Source organism: Hypomesus nipponensis, chromosome 26, assembly GCF_054491055.1.
Source record: "Hypomesus nipponensis isolate SF chromosome 26, ASM5449105v1, whole genome shotgun sequence".
Taxonomy (NCBI): Eukaryota; Metazoa; Chordata; class Actinopteri; order Osmeriformes; family Osmeridae; genus Hypomesus; species Hypomesus nipponensis.
In genome coordinates, this window is record NC_140386.1 from 4233176 (window position 1) to 4252040 (window position 18865).

Consider the following 18865-nt stretch of genomic DNA (forward strand, 5'->3'; position numbering starts at 1 on the left):
AATGGCCCTCCATTGTCCGGTCATAGCTTGGTGAATCTTTGTGACGTCATTGGGTTCAAAGAACCTTCTGGAGTGAACAACAACAACAACAGGGTCACAATAATGGTGTCGCTTCTTAGCAACAGGACAGGGCTGGTGCGTGTTCAGTTTGATATGTATGTCTCATGTCACTTGGTTGGAGACGATGTGTAAATAACACTGCATATTCAGCCACGGCAAACGTGCCACAACTGAAAATACCACACACGTGAAGAAGACCAGCACAATCTTTGTGGTTATTTGAAAACGGGTTTATTATTGCGAAAGTAGCATTTGTATGACTTGCAATTGTCGAGAAGTCGAAGTGAATCACTTGTGCCGGAACATTCGTTGAGCTGGTGTGGCTCGTTTACAGACAGTAAATATATCTCTTTCCAGTGGTCTCTCTCCTCCCAGGTGCTCACTAGCAACCCCCCCCCCCCCCCACCTTCCTCAGACAAACACCTCTGGATAAACAGCCTTGTGAAACAGTGGTCTTTTCTCTCAGAGAAGATTAGTACACTTTCAGTGACTACGTCACTTATGAGCATGTGCAACTCCTAGGAGTTAGTCTAAAAACGCTCGTCGCTCCGTTCCTACGGCTCCCGGGGGGCGACGGACGCCACGTCGACCTGGGGAAGGTGTCCGCTACGTCACCGGGAGAGGTCAGCCCTTGGGCAGGAACGCGTCCGCTCACCCATCATACGGCTCATCCCAAACGAAAAGGAAACGTTAAGTGCTTCGTTCATCACATATAAGGATATAGTCAAAATCTATTTAAATTACATTTGTGCGAAGCAGTAATGCGTGGAACAAGTGTTATAAAATAAAATAAAATCAATAACAAGTCGTTCTCGGGCTGTAACATTAGAAGTATCAAATAAAAGGGAATTAAAACAGTCCTGCCAGTCCATATCAGTTAACACTTGTTCAGAATACTCGGAAGGCATGAGTTTGTGTCGGGAGATGTACACACACACACGCCAGTTCAAAGACGTATGACGGGCCAGCATTACGATCCCTCCGTCCCCGGCCTGTCCCACCCTGGTCGTTGGTGGACGTCGGGGCTGGACGTGGGGGCGTGTGCGTGTGTCGCGTCCCGGCCGGGTCATAGGGGCGTGACGAAGCAGTCTGTCTGCTGCTGGAGGGGGTGCGCGTGCTCCTTCTGTTCCTGCTGCTGCTGCTTCATGATCTGCCGCACCTCGTCCTCCAGCTCCGGGGGAATGACGAGCTGGTCGTCCGGGTCGGGCTGGGCGGGGGCGTTGAAGTAGCCGCCCTGCTTCCTGACCGGGGCGTCGGCCGCCTCCTCGATCCGGTCCTGGCTCCGCCCCTGGCACGCCACCGAGCCGTTGGCCCGCCCCTTCCGGCTCAGGGTGGAGGTCTTGGCGGCCGAGCCCGCCGCCCCTGGCCACGCCTCTCCGCCGGGCGGATGCGGGTCAGGCTCGCTGGCGCCGCCCCCCCGGTCGTGTCTGGGTGGAGGCGGGGCCGGGCTAACCGGGGGCCGACGTCCGGGAGGGAGGCGGGCCGGAGAGAGGGTGGGGCTCCTCCCCGGGGGAGCGGCGGCGGAGGGGGCCCGGGGCGGGGACGCCGGGTCGCCGGGGGTCGGGTCCGGGGGGGGCTGGTCGCGGGCGCGCCGGCAGTGCACGTCGGCCTCCACCTCCACGCGGCTGCCGTTGGAGAACACGCCGGCGATGGGCTCCTCGTCCTCGCTGTCCAGCCCGTTGTCGGACAGCGCCCCCGAGAACTGCCTCTGGAACGGCGCCCCTCCGCCGCCGCCCGGTGGCGCCGCCCCGCCGCGCGTCCCCGCCGGGCCGGGGTGTGGCGGCTCGGCGTGGGCCGCCGGCTCGTCCGACGAGGCGGTGGAGCCCACCTCGCTGCTCATCTCCGAGGCGCTCACCTCGCTGCTCAGCTCGCTGCCCAGCCCCGAGGAGGAGCCGGCGGCGGTGGCGGGGGGCAGGAGGCCGTCGGAGGGCGGGTAGGAGGGGTGCGAGGGGCCCTGGGGGCCGCCGTGCGGGGCCGGGCCCGGGCTGGGGGGCGGCGGCGGGGGTTCGCAGTAGGAGCAGCAGTCCTGGGTGACGCTCAGCTGCACCACCACGGCGCCCAGGCTGTCGGCGCAGCCGTAGCTCTGCGCCAGCGTCACCAGCTTCTTGGCGGCCGCCAGGGCGTCCGGGACGTTCCGCACGGCCTCCACCGCCTCGCCGGGGGACAGGGCGTCCCACAGGCCCCGACTGCCCAGCAGGAAGAACTCGTCCTGGGGGGTGAGGGTTACCGTGGAGACGTGGGGCCGCGGGGTCACGGCAGGGCACAGGAAGGAGTAGCCCATGATCCGGGTGGAGTCGGTCACACCGTTGACCTTGTTGTCCTGAAAAAAGAGGAATGGGTTTTAACTTTGCATGCAAATTTAAGCAGTTGCCATAACATGGTACTTGCAACTTGACAAAATGGACCTCATATGGAACAATTCATGCAGAGGTCCTTATGTGACAGGACAAAAAGAAAGCAGAAGAGAGTGCAATTTTCAGTTTGTGCCCATGCTCTTTGTATATATAAAAAAAAAAAGATATTCACGATATTTTCACCTTTTACATTGTGTTCCAAATATTTGCGATATTATCGCTAATATTCGATATATATCGCCCAGCCCTACAGCACACACCTCTTAAGTACTTCCAAAAAACCCTTGGATGGACACAAGTATGACACAACTATACCAACACGCGCACACACACACACACACTTAGCTCAGCAGGACGCCGCCCCCTCCCCCCCCCACCTCTGTGACGATGGCGTTGTGCTGGCGTATCCTCCGGTACTCGTCCTCCTGCCGGACGGTGTGCGTGCTGGAGAGCGGCAGGGCCCTGCCGTCGCGGCACAGCACCGCCTGGCACTTGCCCACGTTGGCCGCGGCCAGGGTGAAGCAGCCGGCGTGGCCGGGGGGGGCGGGGCCGGGGGGGGTGGGGCCGGCGGGGGTCACCGGGTCGTGGCGGATGTGGCAGAGGGCCGCTGAACCGCCCAGCCTCTGACCCGCCGTGCCCAGTTTCCTGGGATGAGGACGGCACGTTAACATCACATTTAAATGTAGTCATTTAGCAGACGCTCTTATCCAGAGCGACGTACAGGGACATTCTCCCGAGGCAAGTAGGGTGAAGTGCCTTGCCCAAGGACACAGCCGGGAATTGAACCAGCAACCTTCTGATAAATAGCCCGATTCCCTAACCGCTCAGCCATCTGACGCCCCATTACTGTGTGTGTGCGTGTGAGAGCGAGTGATTTCGTGTGAGAGTAAGAGAGTGAGTGAGTGTGTGAGAGCAAGTAGGCTGTGTAAGCGAGTGTGTGTGTGTGTGTGAGTGTGTGTGTGTGTGTGTGAGTGTGTGTGAGTGTGTGTGTGTGTGTACCTGTGCATGGTGAGGAAGGTGTTGGTCAGGTAGTCCTCCCCCCCCCTGCTCCTGTGCAGCTCCTCGGCCAGCACGTCTCCCATGGTGCACTGCAGCAGGCCGGGCACCTCGCCGTTCCGGTCGCCGTCAAACACCCCGTACGCGGCCTCGCGCCCGCCGCCGAACCCCTCGAGCGTCAGGGCCGCCACGCACAGCCTGGGACACACACGGACACGCACACAGTCAGCTCAAGAGGCTACCACGCGTGCAGGGTCGAACGAGGGGCTGCGAGAGTCAGCCAGGGAGGGGCGAGGCGGGCGTACTTGTTCTTGACCCCCGAGGCCTCGGTGTAGCCGTGGCTCCAGACGGCGGGGGCCCCGGGCCCCTCGCTGGCCACCAGGGACGACGGGGAGGGGTCCACGCGGAAACAGCGGATATTACTGCAGGGGGGGGGGGGGGGGGGGGGCGAGGGACAGGGGGGAGGGGTTAAGAGAGGGACGGATGGAGAGAGTCGACATGGAGGGAGGGAGGATGCAACGTCAGTGTGTAGGGTAGTGTTTTGCACAGTGTGTGTGTATGTGTGTGTGTGTGTGTGTGTGTGCGTCGCCGTCCGTACTTGAGCAGCTCCAGGCTCTTGTGGTCCAGGCTGAGGCGAGGGTTGCCCGTCAGGTCAAGCTCCTGCAGCTTGGGGGGCAGGGTCTCAGGAAGAGAGACCTCCGTCAGCTCATTACAGCTCAGGTCCACACACTGGAGAGAGAAGAGAGGGCAGAGAGAGAGAGAGAGAGAGAGACAAAGAGAGATAAAGAGCGGGGCAGAGAGGCAGTGAGAGAGAGAGGCAGAGAGAGAGAGAGAGAGAGGGGCAGAGAGAGGGGCAGAGAGAGAGGCAGAGAGAGAGAGAAGGGCAGAGAGAGAGAGATGTAGCTATTTACTTAGGTTGTTTTTGTCTTGATTTGTTGTTTTCTGTTCTTGACACCGTTGTCACCACATGTTCCGGACAATACTAACTGTAGTTCCTTATGTTGTTTTTGAATTGTGTTGTTAATGTATGGTTGTCTGTTGTTGTGCATCTTGCTTTGGCAATACGGTCGTAATGACTGTCATGCTAATAAAGCTGAATTGAATTGAATTGAATTGAGAGAGGGGCAGAGAGAGAGAGAGAGAGAGGTCAACACAGAAAGCCAGTTTAAAGTCCACGCCTGGCAGACTGAAGCTAGACTGGGGTGACTCATCGAAAAACAGAGACAGGGATTAGAGGATATCTGTTATGAGATTCGAGGGGATCTTCTGACCTGGAGAGAGGGATGGAAAGAGAGAGAGAGAGAGCACCAAGCTTAACCATTGACCACGCACAGGACTCGACCCCCCTTTCTCCTTCATCCCATCAACTGACCCCCCCGCCTTGTCTGTCTATTTCTGTCTCTCTCTCTCTCTCTTTTTCTGTCTTTCTTTCTCTCTCTCTCTTTCTCTGTCTGTCTTGCTCCATCTCCCTTTCTCTCTCTCCATCACTCCCTTTCTCTCTGTCCGTCTCTCTCTCTCTCGTCGTCTTCCTCACTCACATCCCCCCCCCCCCCCACCCCACCCCCCTCCCCCCCACGTCGCCCGGCCAAGAGCGGCCGTCACGACTGGCGCGCGCGGCTGAGGCAGACCTTGATGTGGGCCAGCTGCAGGGCCTCGGGGAAGGTGCTGATGGCGTTGGAGTGGGCGGACAGCGTGTGCATGCGGGCGCAGCTGAGGATGGTGGTGGGCACCGAGCGCAGCCGGTTCCCGCTCAGGTCCAGCTCCTCCAGCAGCTCCAGGCGGGCCATCTTACTGCACAGCCAACGACACGGGGGAGAGAGAGGACGTGAGTGAGGACGACGACGAGCGCGAGAGACGGACCGAGAGAGAGACAGAGAAGGGGAGTGATGGAGAGAGAGAAAGGGAGAGAGAAAGAAAGAGAGAAATGGAGCAAGAGAGACAGAGAGAGAGAGAGAGAGAGAGAAATAGACAGACAAAGAGAGACAGAGAGAGACAGAGAGAAAGAGAGAGACGGAGAGAGAGAAAGGGAGATGGAGCAAGACAGACAGAGAGAGACAGAGTGAGGGAGAGACAAATACAGACACACAGGGAGAGAGGTTTACCTGGCCGGGAAGACCAGCAGCTGGTTGTACGCCAGGTGAAGCACACGCAGGTGGGCGTGTCCGGTCAGCAGCGGCACGCTCTTGTCCGTCAGGCCGTTGTTGGTCAGATACAGCTCCTGCAGGCTGCTGAAGCTCTCCTCCGATTGGCTGGCCGGGGGGATGCTCTCCAGCTTATTGGCCGAAGCGTTGAGGTAACGCAAGCTGACCCCCCCCCCCCCCCCAAAAAAAAAAAACGGACAAAAGACGCGAGGGACATGTGAGACCGTGTTCCTCCCAGAAACGTCAAACATTCCGGCCGATGAGGCCGGCCGTATGTGGGGGGCGACAGGCGGGACGCGTCCTCACCTCTGGGCTTTGATGAAGAGGTTGTGGGGCAGCTCCGTGAGCTGGTTGTGCTGGACGTCCAGCACCTCCAGGTGAGAGCGCTCCACGCGCTCGGGGAGCCGGCGGAGGCGGTTCCAGCCCAGCATCAGCTTCCTCAGGCTGCCTCCGCTCAGCAACCTGGAGGGGGGGGGGGGGGGTGGAGGACACGGAGACCCAGTCAGGACAGCATGATGGGGGAACTGGGACTGGCAGGGAGTGAGGGGCATACTTGGGGGGGGGGGGGGGGGGGAGGGTTTGGGAAATCCTGCCTCTCCCCTTGATTTTGGTCCTCCTCCGACACTCACACAGCATGACAGGGACGTTGTGTGTGTCTGTGTGTTTGTGTCTGTGTATGTCTGTGTGTGTGTCTGTGTGTGTCTGTGTGTGTGTCTGTGTGTGTGTCTGTGTGTGTCTGTGTGTGTCTGTGTGTGTGTCTGTGTGTGTCTGTGTGTGTATGTGTCTGTCTCTGTGTGTGTGTGTGTGTGTATGTCTGTGTGTGTGTCTGTGTGTGTGTCTGTGTGTGTGTCTGTGTGTGTGTGTGTGTGTTTGTGTGTGCCTGTGTGTGTGTGTGTGTGTGTCTTACTGTACAGGCAGCTCAGAGATGGCGTTGTGACTGACGTCCAGCACCTCCAGCTTGCCGCTGTCGCACACCCAGGCGGGGACGGACGCCAGCTTGTTCCTGCAAACGCAAGACGGTTCATGGTCAAACCGGGCGGTCGGTGGGTTTCAGACCCGCGGGGGTCGGCGCGGGTTTGTGACGGAGGACGGAGGTTCTCACCTGGACGCGTCCAGGAGAGTGAGGCACTCTGGGACGGGGTCCACCTCCAGCTCGGTCAGCTCTGAAACGGGACACGTACGATTACTCAAAGCGACGGTGACGTTTGTGGATTTCAAGCGGGCGCCCGAGCGCCGCTCGCGCTTTCAGTTTGGCGGGGCATGCAACGTCTGTCGGATAATCCGGGGCTAGAAGCGAACGGTTGTCACGGCATTGCAGCACAGGCACGGTTAAGCCCGTGTTTACAGGACACAGAGCAGCAACAACAACAACAACATCATAAGCACAAAACGGTACTTCCACAGTTTCATTGTCCGTTTTTTAAATCCATGTATGACAGTGGATTTTCCCCTCCCCTTCAAAATGTTCAGTGCGTGTGTGTGTGCGGGCGCGAACCCACCGTTGTGCGCCGCGTGCAGACTCTTGAGCGCGCGGCCGGCCACGCGGAGGCGCGCCAGCGCGTTCCTGTCGCAGCGCAGCAGCTCCAGCCCGCGGAGGGAGCGCACGTCCAGCTCCCGGAGGCCGGCGTCCCGCACGTCCAGCTGGGCCACGTGACGCAGGAGGCCGGCCTCGCCCGCCACCACGCCCTGGAGGCGGTTCAGCCTGCCGGGGACGCGAAGGAGACAGACGCTCGTGTTATGAGCGCCTCGACACACGGATGAGGCGACAGATGCATGCGTTGAGGATATCCAAGAGAGCGGTTCGTGTCTGAATGAAATGTCGGTGTTCTGCTTCTCCACCAAAGAGGATTTCCGGGGTTCGGCGTGGGGAGTCGTCGGTCATCACCGTTCAGTACATATACGACCCATGTGTTGGATGCAATTTTGTACGACAGCACAACGTTGTTCAGAGCAAAGTCTTTCACAGGCTCTCAATCCTGCCCCTCAAAGTGCGCCAAAATGGCGCACTTTGGCCACCATAGTCACGCACAATCTCGTCCAGCCTACCTGAGGTCAATATGTCGGGCGGGCAGCCACTGCAGGCCGCTCAGGTCCAGGACGGAGAGCCGGTTCCCGGCCAGGCAGAGTCTCTCCACCCCCCGGAGGTTCTCCAGGGCCGGGGGCACGCAGGCCAGCCGGTTGAAGGACAGGCCCAGGTAGGTGAGGGCCTCCAGGGAGCCCAGCGCCGCAGGCAGCGAGGTCAGGGCGTTCCCGTCCAGGAGGAGGGTCTGGAGGCTGGAGGGGAAACGCACGCGAGACACACACACACACACACACACACACACACACAGGGTTATTATTGCGCTCTCTTTGTACGCCTCGTCCCGTTTAAAACACGGAACTGGGCCTTGTGAAAAACCACGATCAAATTCTAAAATATGAATATGTTTTTTTTAAAGGGCATAATCTCCTAAATCCTATTACGACATGTCTGAGATCAGCTTTGTTTCCCCCGTCGGTGGGTTTACATCAGATTAAGCCCGTTCGGTAAACGACGTGGCTACACAACAACACCAAATCCATAAATACATATGGCCCCCACGTGTACGTGCGTTATCCCCATGTTATGGGTGACCTGTGACGTATATTCTTCAGTGTCTAAATACACACTGTGCCCCGGTCGAGTGAAACGGATGTCGGCGGTCTGAGATATCGGTCAGGCGAGGAGAGTAAATGACAGCGAGGTCGAATCTCACATTCCCTCCCCCCCGTCTTTGATTAATCAATCAACGCCCGTCTCCCCGGCCGGAGTGCGACGGCTGCTATACCAGCTGCGGCCAGGAGGGGGCGGCGTGCTTGGCCCCTCGCACGAGCACGCCGGTGAAAGTCGATTCCCCCGAGCGCTGACAGCTTGAATATGTGAAAATAAACAGACTGGGGGCAGATTGACACCGTCTCATTCACACGCGCATTTCTCCTTTCCCAACCGTCTACCGCGGGCTGCGGTCAGTTCTGTTCCTCTCAGGACAGGAGCGCTTCGCATTTTCCACCTCTGACCACCCCCCCCCCCCCCCCTCCCCGTGACCCCTCCTCACTTGTGCATGGCTCCCAGGGCCGAGGGGAGGCAGGACAGACGGTTGCCGGACAGGTTGAGCTCCGTCAGCGAGGCGATGTCGCACAGCGCCGCGGGGAACTCCCGCAGACGGTTGTTGGAGAGGTTGAGACTGCGTAGCTTGCAGAACCTGCCGGATAAATGCAAAACACACAGAGGTCGAGTTAGGGGAACCTGTGAACAACCGCACCAGCGTTCGGGAGATTGTTGCGTGGATGCCACGCCTTTTGTCCTGTTGCTATATTTTGCAACACGTGTGCGTGTGTTCTTTGTGTGTGAGTGGGGGATTCCTGGTCTTCCCAGGGCTGACTGAGCCGGGTCACTGAGGGGACAGCGTGATAGGCCGTGCCCGGACACGCGTCTTTTCCGAGGGAAAGCCAAACATTCCTAAGCCCCCCGACCCCACCCTCTCCAGTCCTCCAACCCCCCCCCCCCCCCGGGAAGCTGGTGTTTATGGTGGAACAATGGAAGCACAGAGCTGTTCCCATCGCAGGCACGAGATCCAACGAAACGAGAGCCAGAGAGAGAGGGAGAAAGAGACAGAGAGGGGGGGGTGGGGGAGGGGTTGGGAGGAAAAGTGAGAGGGAGCGGTGGGGGAGGGAGGGGAAGAAAAAAAGAGATAACGGGGGGGGGGGGGGGTGCCCCGACAGATTATGACGAGCCAGGGGAATGACGTGAATCATGAGATAGCATGGTGAGGTCTGCGGGGAGAACATTCCGGTGTAAAGACACACCAGAGGGGGGGGGGGGGGGGGGGGGGGGGGGGGGGGGAGAGTAATGATTGGCTTATTTCGGTCTCTGCAGCATCGTAGCTCCCTGGGAGAGCTAGCCCCGCCCCAGTCGGGAGCGAGCTGGAGTTTGTTGTTCTGCTGATAGAAGCTAGTCCCAGTCTGAAACGTGACTGGTCTGCCAAGCCAGGGGGTCAGGGGTCAGGGCTGGATGATGTCGAGCTGTCATCCTTCTCCTCGGGAGCTGTTCCCGGAGGCGGTCTCGCCCTTTCCTCGGCTTCTTTCTCTTAGCTTTTTTCCCCTTTGTTGATCTTTTCTTCCCTTCTCGCCCCCTGAATCCAATGCTCCATCACAGACCATATGGTTGTTTCTCAACAGAGAGAGGCTGTCGATGGACATGACCCTCCCTCCCGCCCTCGACACACACAGCAACCATTTGCATTATCTTAGAGAGAGAGAGAGAGAGGGAGAAAGGGAGACGGAGCAAGACAGAGAAAGAGAGAGACAACGAGAGGGAGAGAGAGGAAGAGAGCAAAAAGACAAGACGGGCGGGCTGGACAGAGAGGCGGACGGAGGGAGGGCCCGAACCTGGTGAGGTGCGCGAGGCCCCTGTGCGGCGACAGGAAGTTGTGCTTGAGGTTGAGGTGGGTCAGGTCGTGGCTGTAGAACAGCTTGGGGGGCAGCTCCTCCAGGCTGCAGCAGGACAAGTCCACGGAGCTCACCCGCTGGGACGCCATCTGAAGGGGGGGGGGGGGGGAAAGGGGGGGGGGGTTAGACGCTGACCACACACACACATGCTCACACACACAGGCAAACACCGATGCGCGCTTGCTTGACGCAAAAACGGCGCCAATGTTTCATTCCAACTCGATTACATATCTCCCTTTCGAAACGTGCCGTGAGAATTGCACATCAATTCCCCGTGGGAACTTTGCTGAAACTGACAAGGACATGTTCCAGCCTAACCCCAAGCTCCACACACACACACACACACACGAGCCCGACCGATAAAGGATTTTTAAGACCGATACCAATACAAATATTTCGTGATGTAAAAATCCGATATTCCGATATATTGGCCGATAAAAAAAATATGTAAAAAATCCAGAAACGCGTAACAAAACAAACTGATTTCCCTAACATTAGTTATTTATAGTTTACATTTAGTCATTTTTAACAGACATTCTTAACCAGAGTCTTACAGTAAGTACAGGGACATTCCCCGAGGCAAGTAGGATGAAGTGCCTTGCCCAAGGACACAACTTCATTTTACATGGCCGGGAATCGAACTGGCAACCTTCTGATTAACAGCCTGATTCCGTAACCATCTCAGCCATCTGACTCCTGTTATTATTTCCTCACCAAAATAATTCCTCACAGTTTTAAAAGAAACAGAGGAACATCAAAATATGCCGATATATCGGTCGGGCTCTAACACACACACCCACCCACCTTGGCCGCGTGTCGGTGCCAGCGCAGGTGCTCGGTGTAGGAGCTGTAGCTGACGTAGTACGTCTGACTCTGGGCTCCGGCCGAGCTGAAGGCCAGGCAGTGGCTGTGTCTCCTTACCTCCTCCACCTGGAACCGACAAGGCACACACCAGAGGCATCTTAACCGCAGGTGGGCCTACCACCACCACGCCCACCCTTCCTCCACCCCCTCCCCAGCCCGGGTGCTCCCTGGTCGGGCCTACCTTTCCCCCGACGAGGGGCAGGATGTGCATCTTGCCCGTGTGGGCGTGCTTGACGGAGGACACGAACAGGCAGGTGCCGCTGAGGGTGACCTGGCGCCGCGACCAGCGGCTCACCGGGAGGGCCAGCTTGCCCTTGCGCACGTTGAACACGCCCGACAGCTGCACGCGCTCCGAGCTGCCCGCGCTGCGGGGCTTACCTGGGAGAGAGAGAGAGGGGGGAGAGAGAGAGAGAGGGGGAGAGAGAGAGAGGTAGGCTTTAGTGACATGTCGAGGTTTAGGTTACATCCTGACCCTGAGCATGAGACCAAGGTTAGTGACAGATTCCTCGACCCAGAGGAAGGGTGAGGTACAGGCATTCGAGGTCGAACTAACTTTGTTTCATTATCAAGTGTTCCTTTGCTATGCGATGTAGCATTTATAATTCTGTAATGTATATTCTAACATGCACATAACATAGTTGGCAAACTTTGTAGTACTACAAAATCACCCAGACAAAATCATATATATAACAACACAAGTTGGACAGTACACCTGAGAACTACGAAACTAAGGAAGGCACAGCCATGAGCGTTCTGTATTAGTATAACACAACAGACAGCTTAAAAAAAAGTCAGTGTTCTTGTTGGTACTTAGGATAGGAGTGGCCTTTCCTTTTGAAGAATGAAAAAAATAAAAAAGGGAAAGCCTTCACACAAGTGACCCTTTTCAGAGAGTGAGAGTAAGGGAACTACCGTTACGTAAGCGAATTACATGAGCCTGGGGGCTTGAGAGAGAGAGACAGAGACACACAGAGAGAGAAGGAGAGACAGAGAGAGAGAGAGACAGACAGAGAGAGACAGAGAGAGAGAGACAGACAGATAGCTCCAGCGTGATCCTTCGCTCCAGCGTGATTTGTCCACATTAACCCCTCAGGGGCACCCGAAGCACCCTGGGCTCCACAGACATTTACCAACAAGCCAACAACCTCGTCGAGCAAGAGAAAGACCACGGCTGGAGGAGGACAGGCAGAATGACACCGACCGTGGTGATCTGTCGAACTGAAAATGCAACAACAGTGCCCAGTCAGGTAACCAACTGGGGTCTGTTTGGAAACGGCCATCCCTTTAAGAGTGAAAGGTGAGCAGAGAGAAGGACCTTTGGGTCCCCAATCAATAATGGAGGCTGGACGAAAGATGACAGGAGAGAGAGAGAGAGAGAGAGAGAGAGAGAGAGAGAGAGAGAGAGAGAGAGAGAGAGAGAGAGAGAGAGAGAGAGAGAGAGAGAGAGAGAGAGAGAGAGAGAGAGAGAGAGAGAGAGAGAGAGAGAGAGAGAGAGAGAGAGAGAGAGAGAGAGAGAGAGAGAGAGAGAGAGAGAGAGAGAGAGAGAGAGAGAGAGAGAGAGAGAGAGAGAGAGAGAGAGAGAGAGAGAGAGAGAGAGAGAGAGAGAGAGAGAGAGAGAGAGAGAGAGAGAGAGAGAGAGAGAGAGAGAGAGAGAGAGAGAGAGAGAGAGAGAGAGAGAGAGAGAGAGAGAGAGAGAGTGTGTGTCGGGGCTCCGTGCGGGTGGAGACAACACGTGTTGTCTGTGGTAGAATCTGTGGAATGTGGGGATGGTCTTGAGTAACGATCCATTCCAGCAGAGATAACCGTCTTGGGTTGCGTTTCGAGAAATCTGAGCCAAGAGCAAAGTTCTTGTGAGCGTTTTTTTCGGGGGGGATGAACGAAAGGGATTGGTGTTAGGGGAAGTGGTGACAATTTTCTCCCGGGTGTCGATGTGATGCTCTCTGCACCCTCTCGGTCACTCTCTCTTCCTTCTCGTTCGCAGACAGACCAGGGGGAAGACTGCAGCTTTAGACTCGGGCTAGTGAGACGTTTCAAATCAGATTAGCTTCTTGTTACGTAACAGTTGTGGCACCGGCATCGCTGCGCCTTCCCAGTCTCCACACAGGAAGAGCCGGACACTCATTCGGCTAGCGGGGGCCAGCTAGCCACCAAATTCCAACGGGCTTTTAGACGAGGGGGGCCTGAACCAATTAGTAAGCTGAGCGCATTGGAGCTCCCCGCAAATTCAAACAAAAACGTTGCCACCGCCTCCCTGCCAACCAACCAGCAACCCGGCAACTCACAAACACACAAGCCATCTGACACCCCCCCCCCCCCCCCTGTTCCTGGGAGCATGAGGTCATCGCAAACAATACCCCTTAGATTGGCGGGTCCTTATTAGCGTGTCCTGGTCCCCTATGAGTGTAGTACACTGGGATTGCTCCATCGTCACACGGTACAAGCTGTCACTTACTCAATCAAACTATATATATTTCCGTGGGAATTTGGGGACATTTGACATGAATTCAGTTTGTTGGATTAAAGTTGGTCGTTGTAGCAGACACTATAACACGTTTATTTGAGTTACAGTACAATTTACTCAAAAGAAAATGTTTTAGTAAAAAAAAAAAATGCTACCGCTATTGCAACACAACTGAAATCTGGACACTTTCCAGGACTCTTCCCCTTTAGTTTGAGCTGTGTTGACACAGCTAAGACCGGTCAAGCTTGTATCTTCTTGATAGTGTTGTGTAATCCTCGTCACGATCCTCATCGGCCTAGCCTACAGGGTTCAGGGGACAAGGATTGAGCCATCGAGACCAATGGTCGATCCGTGTCGTAGCTATTGTATTGGTAGCATTATGCTCAATTGTAGCCTATGTTTAGACAGCGTGGTATGCATCCTGTGAAAACTCCATATCCTCTCATAGGGTGGAGGCCTAGGCATGGGCAGTATGTACATACATACATTCCTTGTCCTTCCCTTCCACCTATTCCTTGGCGTGTGTGTGTGTGTGTGGGGGGGGGGGGAATATCCTGTCCCAGCCGAAGTTCTATGTGAACGTTTCCTGTCTGGGATGGGGAACGCATTCCAGTGTCCTCGCCCAAGTCTCGCTCCACCATGTCTGAGAGCGTACCCCTGACCCCCACCCCCACCACCCCCCCTCTGGCCTTTTCAAACTTCAATTCCTCCGTTTGACCTATTCCAGGCCTCTTTTGGGATTTTCATTCCCACATATTCACCCAGGGTTCATGTTGGTGGAGGTCAGGAACTCGATGACTGGATCTCCTACCTGGCCTTCGCTGACCTTCAACAACTCCTCATCCTACTCCACAAACTGCCCTTTCTGGGAGGAGAGCATGTTATGCTTTTTGGTCACTGACGGATAAGCATGATGAGTAGGCCCTACCGGGGCCCGTTCACCTTGAGGGTGCAGCAATGACCTCTGGGTATTGCAGTTCCTGGCCGAAGGGGAGGCTGTGTCTGCCGTTGTCTCGGGTGGACCAGAAAGCCTGAGGAGGTGAAATCTGAGTTCTACAGAGGTCACTTTTCTCTCCAAGTCAGCAGTCTGAAAGTGTGTGTGTGCGCGCGCATGAGTGTGTGTCTGCGCCATCCCCATAGAGGTGCCAAACTGCACTTTTGCGGAGGGGGGGGGGGGGCAATCTGCTGACTCAAATTCCTCTGACTGGCAACTATCAGCAGCTGGTCATTACAAGAAATGCTCAGTAACGTCCCACATACATATACACACGCACACAAACCAACACGGGCATAGGGAATATGCCGATGAAAGCCGGCTAGCGGAGCCTTTCCACGTGGGAATAGGAAGTCCGGGGCGGGAGGCTGCTGTGAGCGAGGCTGAGCCTGTGAAATGGGATGCAGGCTCGATTAGAGGCCTCTGGTCCTTTGTGTTCCTCACTGCCTGTCCTCGTCCTCTAATCACATGATCACTTCTCCGTCTTGCTCGGCCGTCCCTCTGATGCGACACACGTGGTCTCTGGTGCCCGTGCCCCCGCTCTGCTAGGCTCTCTCATGCCATGGATTCCATCCCCCCTGCTACCCCACCCCGCAGGCTTGTCTTTCCCTGGGCTTTCTCCCTGGTTGATGGGGCGTGCTGGCCGGAACAGGGGCCCCCCCGGCTCACAGCGGCACAACTCTACACCAGGCTTTGTAACCCTGTCATGCTCATGTGTGGGAGCGAAGGATGAAGGGAGGGTGGGGGAGCTGGGAGAGAGGGAGGGAGGGATTGAGGGAGGGAGGGTTGGGAAAGATTGAGGGAGGTCTGGGAACGGGCTTTGTCGCTTCCAATTCTTAAGAGCGCAAAAATAAGGATGGGCATTCCTTTATGGCTGACTCTTGTGAGAGTGTGTGCACAAACACGTGCACACACTCTCACAAGCCACAGACGTGGCAGGAGTCCCTGGGATTGAAGTCATAAATGAACGCGGGCCATCCCCTGCGCTGTGCTTGACGACGTGACATCCACTCGTTTCTCCATCGCCCGCATCTGTGTTGACGCTCTGGAAACAAGGTCAAAACCAAATCTCCCGTCGCGTTAATCCCACAACGGATCGAGGCCGGCTCCGGCCTCTTGGGCTTTGTTGACATCATACGTCATCTCCTCATGGGAAAACACGACAACCCGCCGTCCCCCTCAAAACAACAACAACACCACCACCACCCCTCAACACACTGCATTCACAATAGCTGACTGGTGGCGAGAGAGTGCACACACCTGTAGCCTCTCGATGGGTCTCCCTATTCACACTCAGTGTGTGGGTGTGGGTGTGTGTGTGTGGGGGGGAGGGTGGTGGTGAAGGCACAACACCGGTCTTTGTCTCGGCAGCTGACAATTGAATATTCTTTTTTGTTCCCGCAGTTGGACTGACCGCGCGCGCGCACAATGGGGGGGGGGGGGGGGAGGCAATCACGGTGCACTCAGGGGTGGAGTGGATTGGGGGGCGGAAGGTTGAGTGGAGCAGCGCTGGGGCAGACAGAAGGTGGAGGTGAACCGAACGGAGCCCCCCCACCCCGCCAGCTTTCGGAGGCGGGGTGCGGCTACGTGGGGGAACGCGCTCGGGGATTTGGGAAAGAATCCGGTCCGACGCGCAAAGCCTGGCTAGCCGTGGCTAAACGGGAGCCCCTGTGGCTAAACTTTCACCGCATCAGTAACCCGTTTTTGTTCTTCCCCCGCCCCTTGGGCCTACATGGGGGCGGGTCAAGAAGAGACATCCGTCATGTGATCCGTCTCGAAAAGCACCCAGCTCCCTGACAGCATTCCATTAGCCTGGGTTAGCCTACCACCTGTTCCCAATGGAGAGAAAAAAAAATACACAAACACCGCTAGCGCATGCAGTGTTACTCACCTGCATAGAAGCGAATCAGACAGCCTAACTCCGGGTTCATCCCCTCTTCCAGCACCCTCCATGGGTCCTCAAAGCCCAGGTTGGAGAGGTAGTCGTTCTGGATCTGCAGGGGCCTCTCGTCGTCTTCCAGCCTCCGCACCGCCCCGCCGTGTAGCTGGACGTAGAGGCCCGGGGAGGGAGCCTCCGTCAGGGGGTCGGGCCACCCTCCTAGCTCCCCTGGGTCCCCGTGAGCAGGCACCATGCCTAATAAGGGCTTAGCGGACAGGGTCGAGGCGCCGCGGTCGCCGGGGGCCGCGGTCGGGCAGGGGGCGTCCCCGGCGCTGCCGGTCCCGTCGTCCTCTGGGGTTTCCTCCATTCCGGTCCCACCGGGCGACGCTGCGAGCGCTATGTCCAGTCGCTGTGAGAAAGCAGGGGTTCGGGTGGCGGCGCCGTCGAGTTCCACTTCGTCCGAGGAGCTCTCAAACGGGTCCGGTTCTCGAGTGGCACTGTCAAAGTTGGGGCTCGGCGCCAACGCGTCCGCCGTCAAGGGCAAACTGTCGCTCAGGGAGTCCGGTTGCTCGCCGGACTTTGGGCCTCCGGGACTCAAATCGTCATAGGTGCTGCTCTCCATGTCCGAGCCGGAATATAATCCATAACTGTCCCCTCCACTCAGCCCCAAGTCAGTTACCTCATTATCATTCAGACAGGCTTCAGAAGACGAGTTGCTTGGTATCTTATCATCGTAAAATAAACTATCAGAAGTCCTATTTGAGTCCTGATAATACTGGTTATGGTTGTTGTTGGTAGGTATTATGTCATCAGAACAAACTGGTTGGTTGTCTTCCAACGGGTAGGGGTCTGACACAGAGAGTAATGACTTGACACTGTTACCTTCAGGAACACATTGTTGATTATCAACAAACATTTCGTCACGGTTTCCATTCAAATCAACACAAGCACTTGCTTTATGAGTCATACGCAAGACTGTTCCGCTTTTAACCCCTGCTATCTGCCCTAGCCGACAGGCCATCTCCTCGGCAGTGGTGTCCAGCGTGCAAAGCACCGGCCTCGGATGGGAGGGGTTGAGACTGTCGTGGACGTGAATACACCCCCGTTGGTGGTCCGCTCGCATCCATGCCTTGTCGGAAGAATAAAGTTGGTGCTTCTGCCGTAGTAAAGTCTTTCTGTCCAAACTGAGAGTGTTTAGAGGTGAGGCCGAATGAGTGGGATTCGCCACTCCAGCCGAGGAAACTTTTGATGATCCAACCGAAAGATTCCTCTTGTGGCGTCGTCTTCTTGCCAATAAAGAGTTCACGCTGCTGTTGGTACTGACAGAAACGAGGTTGTAAATATTGGGTGATTTCCCTGTGATCATATTGATATGAGCGGAACTTCCAGTGGCGTTGGCGACTTGGTTAAGGTATATCCCGTTTCTTATCGCAATGTGAAGTAGGGAGGTGGCGGCGAATCCTTTCCCCAAGAGTTTCGACTCTCCGCCCACGCCATTATCTTCCCCCGCCGTCGTAGTTCTTGTTTTAGCAGCGGCGAATTGAAACGGTGGTGTTCCACTCGGCTTAACGCATTCACCGCAAAGATCGGAGTCAGATACTCCTAGAGATGTTATTGAAAGAGCATCCATCTCCTCCATCCTGTTTCCAGCAACTGCCATCGACCGCGCACTTTCCGTCCCACCACTACCGGAGAGCTAGCTACTGTAGCCCGGAGGCAGGTGAAACCCGGTATAGCTTCGCAGGCTAGTAGCTGGCTAGCTACGTTCACGCACACTTAATAAGTCCACAGATACAAAGTACAGATACAAAGTTAACGCCGAATCCTCAGTGTTACATTCTTCCAATTATTGTTGCCAGCTAACCGTGGTAAGCTAGCCAGCCCAACGTGGCAATTTGTTATTGGGACTTTTTGCCGGTCAGTTGTGCGGATGCTATCGATACCAGCGCGCCATTATGGAAGCTACTGTAGCCGCAACTGACTGCCATTGAAATGCGACTGCCTGGTGATCATCACCAAGTCAAATAGAAAGGTGGAGTTGGCGATCTCATTGCATATTTAGATGAGGCAAAGTACACATTCCCTATTACGCGCAGAGACAAATGCGTATGAATATATCCTAGGATCGGGGATATTAACTAGTCCAAAAAAAAGAAGCTTTGTGTATCTTGTTAGGTTTAGTTACTTCCTGCTAGAAAAGTCTGTGTTTTGGCTCCATGGACTCTGCTCACATAGACAATGGTCGCCTAGGGCCACCTAGTGGAAGAAATATAAAATAACCTTTTTTTTGCCAAATGCAAGACCACAAGGTATGTGCTTTGGTTAACCTAACAAAAATACCGAACTTCGGTTTGCTACAACAGCGCCTTATGACAAGTGCATCAAAGGTGGCCAATATTAATTATGAAGCGACCCCTCTTTTCTAGATCCTTCAGTCACTCACCTATTCCCAAAGAGGGAAGGCTATAACACTACAACAAGGACAAAGTGCATGGATCTAGTAGTGAACACCCCTCTCTCTCTTTCTCTCTCTCTCTCTCTCTCGTTCTCTCGTTCTCTCTCTCTCTCTCTCTCTCTCTCTCTCTCTCTCTCTCTCTCTCTCTCTCTCTCTCTCTCTCTCTCTATCTCTCTCGTTCTCTCTCTCTGTGT

The 18865-nt window shown here is 55.9% G+C and overlaps 1 protein-coding gene across 1 annotated transcript; it reads right to left on the bottom strand.

Annotated features, from left to right (window-relative positions):
* Positions 1-268: 268 nt before the first annotated feature.
* LOC146221064 (PH domain leucine-rich repeat protein phosphatase 1-like) lies at positions 269-18433 on the bottom strand. The gene is made up of 17 exons (XM_084692720.1): positions 16229-18433; positions 11064-11260; positions 10823-10948; positions 9959-10107; positions 8626-8772; positions 7598-7825; positions 7051-7253; positions 6654-6714; positions 6459-6554; positions 5858-6013; positions 5513-5713; positions 5039-5201; positions 4009-4139; positions 3716-3832; positions 3414-3608; positions 2792-3059; positions 269-2380 (listed from the first exon to the last, which is right to left on the bottom strand). Exons 1-17 carry the CDS (start codon positions 17874-17876, stop codon positions 1127-1129), a joined length of 5340 nt encoding a protein of 1779 aa, XP_084548846.1. The 5' UTR covers positions 17877-18433; the 3' UTR covers positions 269-1126.
* Between the last annotated feature and the right edge of the window lie 432 nt (positions 18434-18865).